The 11,413-nt window shown below is 43.1% G+C and overlaps 1 protein-coding gene and 1 pseudogene across 3 annotated transcripts; one reads left to right on the top strand and one right to left on the bottom strand.

Moving 5' to 3' along the window:
- Window positions 1-2,690: 2,690 nt before the first annotated feature.
- Window positions 2,691-6,264, bottom strand: LOC125542306 (LEAF RUST 10 DISEASE-RESISTANCE LOCUS RECEPTOR-LIKE PROTEIN KINASE-like 2.5; annotated as a pseudogene). Its single transcript, XR_015617896.1, has 3 exons — window positions 5,087-6,264; window positions 4,838-5,013; window positions 2,691-4,754 (listed from the first exon to the last, which is right to left on the bottom strand). The product of XR_015617896.1 is annotated as an LEAF RUST 10 DISEASE-RESISTANCE LOCUS RECEPTOR-LIKE PROTEIN KINASE-like 2.5 (transcript).
- Window positions 6,118-8,864, top strand: LOC125542308 (rust resistance kinase Lr10-like). Of its 2 annotated transcripts, XM_048705286.2 has the most exons (4): window positions 6,118-6,275; window positions 6,566-7,201; window positions 7,542-7,565; window positions 7,698-8,864. In XM_048705286.2, the coding sequence occupies exons 1-4, from the start codon at window positions 6,125-6,127 to the stop codon at window positions 8,774-8,776; spliced, it is 1,890 nt and encodes a 629-aa protein (XP_048561243.1). In that variant the 5' UTR covers window positions 6,118-6,124; the 3' UTR covers window positions 8,777-8,864. The 2 variants fall into 2 exon arrangements, with proteins under 2 accessions (XP_048561243.1, XP_087401974.1); XM_087545848.1 differs by lacking the exon at window positions 6,118-6,275 and having other exon boundaries at window positions 6,619-7,201.
- Window positions 8,865-11,413: the final 2,549 nt, after the last annotated feature.

The raw sequence follows: 11,413 nt of genomic DNA, 5'->3' as shown, positions 1-11,413 counted from the left end.
GCCTAGCTTTGGGCATTGAATAAAAGACGAGCAACCATGAATCATAAAGCACAAAATATCAAATATACATTCTATATATATTTCCTTGGGGAATAGTGCGGACATCGTGTAACCGTGCAAACTGTATTGAGCATGTCCGCGTGCGACCTGGACTCCCTTGCATGCACAAGCTAAAGAAAAGTTTCATAGACTATACTTACCGCTCGCCTCGGTCCTTCTTCCTCAACCACTGGCATCTAGCTCTCCTCTGGCTGTAGCGCCGCTCATTGCGGCGTCCCACCTCTAGTAAGGAAGCTAACTATCTACGCTCCCCGAAACTTTCAGGGCACGAATCTTCCGGAGCATGCAGAAATATGTGGTAACGGTTCGATTGGGGGCTAGCTAAAAATAGTCCCTTCTTCCTGTGAAGGAGACGACTCCATCGTCCCTTCATTGATTGTAACTCAACTTTTTTGGAGATCTTCCTCCCCTTTCACTCAAACTTGTTGATTTTGGGGGACTGAAACACAAGTGCCCGATCTATACTCCCACCAAAGCAGAAGTTGATTCCCCCTTGTTTCTTTGATGGATCTTGTTACTCTTGGAGGATGGAGACTCCTAGGTGGTAGGAGTCCTCAGTGAGAAACCGATTTGTGATTTTTTTTTCTGTCGTTTGTGAAGGTTTGGAGGCCGCCTCAAGGTATACCACCAGTGGTTGGGAATCAACTTCTTGGTGATATCTCAATGCGAAGAGGATGAGCTTTCATGGTGTTGGTGTGCCTTCATGGTAACACCACCCCTCCAACAGTGACTAGTTTCCCTCCAAAGAAGTGAACACCGGGATACATCATCGTCTCGGGTGCTTTTTGGTTATCTCTAGCCCTAACTCATTACTTGTGGTTTACTTTGGTCACTTAACTTTGCTAGCACCATACAGATTATTTATCTCATTACAATTGTTTAAACACACCTTTATATTGCCCAAACTTGCTAATAATCAACAAATTAAAATTTGTAGTTCTCCATTTTCAACCCCCCTCCCAATCTCGACCCTTTCAACCAGCACTTGTCGCGGTGCCGGACCACTAGACCTTGCAGCAGGCTACCGCGACCATCAACAAACTAGCCTCGTGCATGAATGTAGATGCGCGTGCGCAATGGCTGCTACTAAGCTCGCTTATATTCTTTCCACATATACAATACTCGTAAATGATCAATGATCCATGCATGGTGGCATCTATGTATGGTGTTGTGTGTAATTTTTACTCGTGTTTTTCCCCTAAAGCAAACATAATTATAGTAATAACTCGAGCTATCGGAAATGCATGGTGATGATTTTTTTATGGAATCCATGGTAGTGAGTTGAGTAAACGATGGGCACCTTTTTAGGAAAGACAACTGAGCAAATGAATCTGATTTCCTTCTGCGATACACAAACAAATTGCCACCACCTCAAGAAAATTACTGATCAAACCAACATTTTCCATTTATGCCATACACACGTGCATTGCAATAATTATAATAAGCGGTTGCTCTTTTGATAAACGATGATATATTTATATCAAGATTATTTTTATAGCAAGTACACAGCCTCTGCAAAAACACAATATGTACAACCAAAATTATTGAAAATAAAAAAAAATACATGACATCAAAATGCCATGCTACTTGTTGCCATAAACGTGAGGTCTGAGAAAAAAATTAACCCTATAATATTTACAAAGAATATTGGTTTGCAGCCCAGTGGCAGGGTCAGTTGACTTGAGATGTGGTAAGTAACGGGTTAGTAGAAAATCTATTATAGACTAGCATTACTAAAAAATCACGTGGAGAATACTTTTAATGAGCGTGGTCCTAATCGAATCGATTGAGTTAAACCTAAGATATATTGTTGTGATTTGTATCAATCAGGATCCCTAGATAAGACATTATTTGTAGAGATTGATTGGTTGTACCTTAGCGATCAAGTTTTATAAATACAAGGCAAATCCCTATGGGGTATCGCACAGCAAACATTGTATTTGAGTTAGTAACAGAGGCAAGATACCGCGGTCGCGGCAATGACAGAACCAACCTCAAGCCCAATGTTTGATCCCGATTCATTCAGACATAGTGCCGCAACCACTTTAATCATGTGTACCAGTTCATGTCCATAGTGTACAAACCAGTGGTGCGGCGTCGACGGAACGCTCAAGTATGATGATCCTCGGGCTGGAGCACATGATTAAAGCGGTTGCGGCATTGTAGCGCGTCATGCCTGAATTTGGAGCAAACTTGGCACTTGAGGTTGTTTCTGCCATTGCCACGTATGCGCCCACCATTGCCACGACCAGCAGTGTCGACGGTCAGGATTTGAGCTACATAAAAATAAAATGCGCCTTATATGATGTTAGACCAGATCACAGCTAAATTCAGAAAAGAAAGGCAGATAGGTTCGTAACTAGTTTGTGGTGCCATGTGTACAGGATTCGGTAGAGGTTCACTTGACACTTCAGAGTTCAAGGATGGAGGTGACATGCTTTGTTTCTGCTTCAATAACCATGATGGAGTAGCCCATTTCAAAACTTGGAGTAGCAAGCTCAAGCCCGGTTTCTGAACTTCCGTGGAACATCATTTTCTGGACTTGCTTACCATGTTATGTAGCTAGCACTGTGCGAGAGTAGCTGTGTGTTCTTCTTCCTGAATGTTTCGATGATGATCTCAACTTTGCAGGTCAGAAGTCGATGGGAGGTCGACACGGCGTCCATTCCCCTGCCGTATCTGCACCCAGCAGGGACCCTCACCAGGCCTCCACTTTGCCGGGCCACCGTATCCTGCCGGGCAAAGGGTAGCCCGGCCATGGCGTACTGCACGCGACCAGTTCTGTGACACTTGAGACGGACGAAAGCGAAACAGCAGCAGCAGCGGCAGCAAAGATACTGCTGCTCCTTCCTCACTCGTACCCTGCTCCCTTCTCGTGATGCTCGTCTTGCTGCTCACCAGAGCGAACCGCCACCGACGATGACAAACAGGGCAGTTTATGATCTTTTCTGAACCAGCAACAAACAGCACAGCACAACTTTTGTTTGAAACAGAGTTCCTGAACTTCCTAATTAACATGTTGTAATCCTTCTGTGTAAATGTTTGAGAGGAAAATCAACCTTGCGTCGCAGGAGAGAAGAGAGAAGCCTATGGGCGACGCTACAGGTTGTGTGGGTGTGTAACTTAATATAACAAAAAGAGATTTGGGTTTGTGACCTCCAAATTGCAGCAGATTTGGGTTATAAGAAGAATTTCCACCTCTCCTTTGGTTCTTCTTCTTGATGATACAGCTCCTTCTACCTGTGTACAATCCATGGAGTGTCAGTTAACTTCTGTTGTGAAATGATGAAAGTTTTGCACTTACATGTGTTGCAGGAATGATGATTGCTCCTGCAGCAAAACGTTTCATATCCGTTCGCAGGATATGAAACCCACAAATCCATGCAAATTTTGTGCAATTACACCCATAAAAGAATACACTTTGGTAAACAAATACTACAGCACCGCACAATGCACTGCCATTCAAATATTCAACTGAATGGGATCAATGTTGTACAGTAACAGTAACAACAGCGCCAATGGGATTATTTTACAGAAAGCAGTTCTCTCCAGGTTCACATTTACAATTTGCATCATCATTTTCGATGTCTCCTCTTCGTATTAAGAAAAAGAGTATCTTCTTCACATTGCACACAAATATTGACTCGCTGAGCGCACCTGAGCTGCCTAGAGGATAAAATTTGGTCCAAAACTACGATGTATAGGTATTTCACTCCGATAATGTACTTAACTCTGATAATACTGAAGAATCTGCAGCAGGAGCATACTCGTCCCCGCAGAAGAAGGGCTCAGGAGGCATCTCCAGGCCATCGATGCCAGCTTCGAGCATGTCTAGCACCTCGCTCATGGCCGGTCGATCGTCTGGCTTCATCTGGATGCACCAAAGCTATAGACGTCAGACTTGGACGATATGTGGGTCCACGTTCCTCCGTCCTCCGGCCATCTCTAGCAACAACATCCCGAAGCTATAGACGTCAGACTTGGACGATATGGCACCAAAGCTACGGGACACCATCTCAGGAGCTATGTAACCAACTGTTCCCCGGGCAGCACTCACTGGCAAAAAGCTGTTGTCCCTGGGGTACAGTTTCGCCAGCCCAAAGTCAGCAATTTTTGGGGTGAAATCACTGTCTAACAGGATGTTGTGCGGCTTGATGTCGAAGTGTAATATCTGCATATCGCACCCTCGGTGCAGGTAGTCGATCCCTCTGGCAATGCCCAGAGCAATCTGATTGAGCTTGTCCCAGGAGAAACTCTTCTCAGGCGAGAAGATGTACTTCTCAAGAGATCCATGGGGCATGTACTCATAGACAAGAGCCCTCCTCATTTCCTCCGAGCAGAAACCCACCAGACGCACTACGTTGACATGGTGAATGCTTCCGATGCTGGACACCTCACTGATGAATTCTTCTCCATTGGACATGGAACTGACCAACATTTTGATGCAACATGGACGTCACCGGGAAGCAAACCTTTGTACACGGACCCATAGCCTCCTTGGCCCAGCTTGTCTTTGAAGTGGCTAGTGATCGCAGTGATGTCTGTGTAAGCGAACCTTGTTGGGCCAAGGGCTAGTTGCATCTGGAGGAACTTCTCAACTGCGTCAATTACTACCTTTGTTTTCCAGTACTTGTAGCCAAGGAAGATCAATACAGACAACGGTGCAAAGACTAACCTGGATAGTACTGCAAACACTGCATAAACAAGATTACAGACATGAGTTACATGTATAAAGTTATGGAGCTGTAATAATAAGGATTGGATGATTCTGTCATACCGATAATGAGCTTCATGATACTTATAGCAGATACTATGACTAACACAGCCCAATATAATTTAGTGTATTTAGACAAGGAGTTGTTTTCTACACATCCCAAGAAACGCACGTCGATGGCAAAAATCACAGAAATCTTATTTTGGATGCTTGAACTAGACATCTGTTCGTGGAAGTCGCTGCATAAACAGTTTTTTGGTAAGACAAACCCATTTGAGGTGAAAAATGCAACCAGAGAGGATAGAGACTCACCTCCTTGAATTTTCCAGGCATGTCTTGAGGATCCAAGAATATGTCCATTCTGGAGCTGGGAAAGGAAATCTAAGAGCAAACCCATCCCTCATAAATTTTACAATATCTTCATAATCATAACTTGCATAATAATCATTTGGCCCCGGACGCCAGCTTCCCAAAGGAGTCATGGCCAAGTATCCACATGAAGGCTCAACATTCTGAACCTGATAAGATTGCATGGTACTCAACACATAAACAAAAGAATTGTTCGTACTCCGGGCAAGCGACAGGCTTATAAATAAGATTATCTTTCATCATCCGCGAACAACTGACAAAGGCAGCCCATTTAACCGTACGCATATATAACAGGAACATGTAATCTGATCTCAATCCATAGATATAAGGATGTTGATTCCTCTCAGGAATAGGGCAGCTGCTATTATCCAAACTGGCATCAACAACCCAGAAAACAGAGTCGGGGTAGGAGATGTTGGTGATGAAGTACCTTCCTGTATTGACTTGAATTATAGCCTGGTCATCGCTACAAACAAGCTCGTATTCTTGAACACCACAACCAGGTGGATCCCCTCGTAATCGAAAAGGATGGTGGATGTCTTGGAGATGCCCACAGGAGAAAGAGGGGCAAACTGCTTGCCCCAGAGTATCTTCCGCTCCAGTCTTTGTTAGAAAAACTGAAACTGTGGAGGAGATTGCTAATGCTTGGAGTATAACAGAACGTGGAAATGCAACGGAGTTCGTCATGAGAGCTTTACAGATGCAGGATCAGGCATAGAAGCTGGTACTAGAGTTAAGAAGAAGGCTAATATGGTCTCAGAATGATGATATACGGATTTTCTGGTGCATATGGATTGATGGAGACACAAGAGGAAGAATAGTCAAGCCTTGACCAGTGTACAGGAAGATAGTCTTTGACTTGTCAAAGGCAACATCCAGGAAGATATTTCTTTTCTTTATGATTTCAACATTACAAAAGAAGCACAGTTTTTGTAGGCATAGCTTCATCTCATTTCCTCCTCATCTTCATTTTTCACACAAATGTTTGAAGCTTTGGTTGTAGCTCTGTTGTTCTCTGTTCTTAACTATGGAATCAACAGAGCCACAGCAAGTGGTGATGAAGATTTCTTCCATAACTGCGCACCATCCAGGTGCAGCGAAGAAGGCACAATAGAGATCCGATTTCCATTCCGCCCAGCAACCAGGGCAAATTTGACAAATCTGACCTATAGACGAAATCAAATCACGGAATGAACTGCCCGTGAAACTATTTCACACACCTGACCCTTTTGTGTAGCGCCCGCCACGACGGCGCCACACTACACTGTGCAACGCCTCACAGATAGGCGCTACACGGCCAGCGTCATACCCGAAAATTACTAAAACAGTGTGCAGCGCCTGAGAGCTAGGCGCCACGGGTCAGCTGCGTGAAATAGTTTGACGGACAGTTCATTCTGTGATTTGATTTCGTCTATAGGTCAGATTTGTCAAATTTGCCAGCAACCAGCTCCCCATCCTGTGGAGCACCTGGCTTGGAGCTAGCATGCTCAATGGAAGCAGATACCATCCTACTTCACCCAATCCTTGGACTATGCAAGGTCACTGCAATTGACTACAGATTTGGTGGCCTGAATGTCATCCCGCTTGAAGAATCATGGACTAGGTGCCCGCTTCAGAAGATCTCTGCCACCAATCTATCAACTAGTGTCTACATACCTGACAGTTACGGGGGTGAAACTGCAATCCTGGTACGCTATTCAAGAGAGTTGATACCAACAGAGAAGGCCGGTACGACACCAGGTATGGGGGACAGTATTGTTGGCCCAATCTCTTGCCTGAGCAACACAAGCCAGTTCATATATTTGATGGACGGTAGTGAACCAATGTATATTCTTCCCTTAGACTGCAAAGTGGTTTCAAATGGTATTTCAACGCCGTGGGATTATGATGTCAATGATGTGTTATTCACTGAAAGAGCCAGAAGGGTCATTGCATTTGGTGAGACAACCTTGACTTGGTCAGTTCCTAACATAACTGACATTTGTCTAGACTGCGAGCGAAACGGGCATTCCTGCGGATTCAGCTCACAACGCAGGCAAGCATTCTGCAAGCGCCAAGGTATTGTTTCTAGTAATTCTTAAGCATCGAAGGATTTGTTCTGAATAAATTGCATGCCTTAAATATTTTTGACAAGAGTACCTAAATGATCGAAATAAAGACCACTTCTTTTTATCCAACCTTTGCTATATATGCAAATATGTCTCTGTTTACCAGCATATCTGAGTCCAGTAAATATTTCACACTCGCATGGTTCTGATACTCCCCCATACAGATAGCATATACAACATTAAAAGTAACCCAATTTTATAGTTAAATTCTTACTAGAAAAGTATCACTTTGTTCAGGCATGAGTATTATTTTGCACAAAAAATCTAAATCGCTTATTTCCTACATGCAGGTTCACGTGTGCAAGTCATTGCAGGTATTATGCATACATTTTGTTGTATATTACTCTTATTCTTGCATCTTACCCATATATAAGAGGAAAGACATGAAAGCAAGATTGTTTTAGTCCAAGTATAACTCACTGTTTGCCTGCATTCTTGTTTTTCAGCAACATCATCGGTAGCCACATTTGTGGTTCTCTTGTTGACGGCAGCCACAGCACTCTATCGGTCCCTAAAATCAAAGGTCGATGAAGAGGTGCGTTTGAAAATCGAAATGTTTCTCCAGGCATATGGCACATCAAAACCAACAAGGTACACATTCTCTGAAGTTAAAAAAGTAACAAGGCGATTCAAAGATAGACTGGGTCAGGGTGGATTTGGAAGCGTATACAAAGGTCAGCTGGCAAATGGAGTACCTGTGGCAGTAAAGATGCTGGAGAACTCAAAGAGTGACGGGGAAGAGTTCATGAATGAAGTTGCAACCATTGGTAGAATCCACCATACTAATGTGGTCCGTCTCTTGGGATTCTGCTCAGATGGAACAAGGCGTGCTCTTATCTATGAATTCATGCCTAACGGATCACTCGAGAAGTATATATTTGCACATGAATCAGATATTTGTCAAGAGCTATTAGCACCTAACAAGATGCTGGAGATAGCATCAGGCATTGCACGGGGAATAGAATACCTGCATCAAGGGTGCAATCAGCGGATCCTCCATTTTGACATCAAGCCTCACAACATCTTGCTAGATTACAGATTTAGTCCAGAGATTTCTGATTTTGGGCTTGCGAAGCTGTGTACAAGGGACCATAGCATCGTCACACTGACTGCAGCTAGAGGAACAATGGGTTACATTGCACCAGAACCGTATTCTCGAAACTTTGGGAGAATATCCAGCAAGTCCGATGTCTATAGCTTTGGCATGCTGGTGCTGGAAATGGTTAGCGGAAGAAGGAACTCAGATCCATGGATTGAGAACCAAAACGAGGTTTACATCCCAGAATGGATATATGAGAAAATAAGCACGGAGCAAGAACTGGAATCATCAAGGGACATGACGCAAGAAGAGAAGGATACAGCAAGAAAGCTGGCCATTGTGGCACTCTGGTGCATTCAGTGGAACCCAAAAAATCGCCCGTCCATGCCGAAAGTGCTGAACATGCTGACAGGAACCTTGCAGAGTCTAACGATGCCCCCCAAGCCATTTGTTTCGTCTCCAGGCCACCCCATGCCGCAAATCTAGAGATTTGTTTCACTGCGACTCTGAATGTATTTCTTTTGGACACTGAGACTTAATTTGCTGCAGTAATAAATGCCTATTGTATTGTGTATGACACTTGGTTTTCAGCTCGATAAGCAGTCTAATGGTAAACTGTACGGCATCCCGTCATGTGAAACATCACAATTGTCTGCAATGTGGTGGTCGGCACACCTGACGGAAAGCCGTCATCAGTCACCTTGTGGTGGCATTTGTGTGTTTCAGAAATTGCCGCTCGACTTACAGTTAGCTAATTTGCTACTGTCACCATGTAGTGTATTGCCAGGGCATGGCATCAGATTCCACAACAGACTGCAAACTGGTGTACAAGCCATGGTAAAAAGTTGCCTCACTGAATTAGTCCTCGCCTCCTCGTTGCCGGATCTGTACCAGCGAGCAATCCATATCCATGTGCTCGGAAGGAATCCCACTCAGGCCAAGGTAATTAAGTAGGCAATACACCTTTGATTGTGTTACGGAATGGTAATGCACTCAAGAGACAGGGGAAGGAAGAGGTTCACCTTTCTCGGTGCGGCGGCGAGCTACCGGAGACGGGGACGGCAGCGGTGGCGTCTGCGGGAAAAGAAAATGCTCAGGCACGGCAGAGCGGTTGGCGCCATGGGAGCGCGAGGGTGTCCGGGGCGGGGGGCGGGGGGCGGTCTAGAGCGCCGACTCCCCCGCCGGAGCTCCGTCGGGGAGTGTGGTGGGGCAGCCGGCCGGCGGCGGCAGGGGACGGGAGTAAAGCAGCTCTTTTTTTATTCTTCTGTGAAATGTGGGGCGGAAGGGGACGGGTGTAGATCCAAGTAGGCCTCAAGTTTTTTTCTCTGTCTTTCTTTATTGTTTTTTTTATCTTTTTTTTAAGTTTTTCAGCATTTCTTCAGTTTTTTTCTTTGTTTATTTTTATTTTTAACACATGTCTAATGTTTTAGTACACGTCGTACATATAGTACACAGTGGAACATTTTCTTGGTACGCATGGAACATTTTCAAATATATCCTATACGTTTTCTCAAATATCAGTACTACATGTCAAACATTTTTCAAATACACATTGGACATTGTTTTAATGACATGAAACATTACTTTAACTATGTGAACTTTTTTATAGAGATTTTATCATTTAGGCCACTAGTTGTGTCTCACTATCCAGTTTGCCATTAGAAGTTACAACCGCATAAAAATTGTATTGTTTCATGAGATGCTTGCTAAAAAGTGCACCTTGAAATTTCATCATTCGTTAGATGTTTGCTAAAACACCATCAGACATCACTAATGCCAGGTCAAATCCATTGATCATGTTATATGACCGAAATACCCATATGTCAGCTCTCTCTATCTCATAATGATAAGGTTGGCCCCACTTGTCAGCAAGCAAGCAAGCGAATAATTTAGAGGAAACTAAGAAAATTGTGGGGATCGAGTGGGACTCACACTTTACGGTAGTAAGATGAGTTGTCATGTTGGTCCATGAGGATGTTGGCCATGTACCATAGTAAACGGGCTTTGAGTTGGCAGTAATGGTGTCTAGTGGCATTTTTTAGCATGCGCCTACTGAGCGATGGCATTTTAAGCAGTTGAAACTACTATTCATAAATGATAAAAAAAGCCTTTTCATATTGTATTAAAATTTTGAAATGTTAGAACCATTCTTTTGAAATGATTGAATATTTCTTTAAAATGTCACATACATTTTTTGAATGGTATTCAACATTTGTTTATACTACATGAAAATTTTTTTAGATTTTATAAACATTTTTATAAATGTTGAGTACATATTTTTGAGACACGTGAACATTTTTTTGAAATGCCATGTACATTTTTTTGAATGGCACGGATGATATTTTTGAAATTATGAAAACATACTTTTTACATCGTACAAACTTTTTTTAACATCACAAACACTTTTGTCGAAGTCCGTGAGCATTCTTTTCGAATGCTAAGAACATATTTTTAGCAGTGTGAACATATTTTACACTGCGTGAATATTTTTAAATGATAAATGAACGTTTTTAAGATTAAAGTAAAATATATTTCCATTCAAAAAATATAAATAATAGTAATAAAACAAAAAAAAATCGAAAAGTGTGCTAGGAGCCAACCCTCTCCCGTGATGGGAAGGCTTGTTTAGGTGGCGTCAGAGGCGAGGGGTTCTTTCGTCTCGTGATGAGCAAGACAAATCCCCTCTCCCCTACACAGCAGGTGTTCTGGGAGCACTTAACGGGGGTGATCCCTATTTAGGGCTTCATGCGCCCGTTTTAGTTTTTCAGGGGTTATTAATCAAGTTTTATTGATCAAATTCCATATGGTGTGGGATAAAAAGGGTCATGGGGTTTGATGAAGATCCACAAGTATAAAGGATCAATCATAGTATTTTTGGTAAGTAAAAGTGTCGGACCCATTAGGAGCAGAAGGAAATGATAAGCGGTTTCCAGCAAGGTATTCTCTGCAAGGTAATTCGTAAAGTCGTTACGAGTAACAAGTAGCAATAGTAACAAAGTGCAGCAAGGTGGCTCAATCCTTTTTACAACAAATGACAAGCCGGAAAGTTCTTTTATATAAAGCAAAGCGTTCTCAAGGACACGTGGGAATTCTCGTCTAGTCACGTTCATCATGTTTCTAGGG

Source organism: Triticum urartu, chromosome 3A (assembly GCF_056163025.1).
Source record: "Triticum urartu cultivar PI428250 chromosome 3A, HENAU_Tu73, whole genome shotgun sequence".
NCBI classification, from domain to species: Eukaryota; Viridiplantae; Streptophyta; class Magnoliopsida; order Poales; family Poaceae; genus Triticum; species Triticum urartu.
Note: the sequence above shows the minus strand (reverse complement) of the source record. Positions and strands in the feature narration are given on the sequence as shown.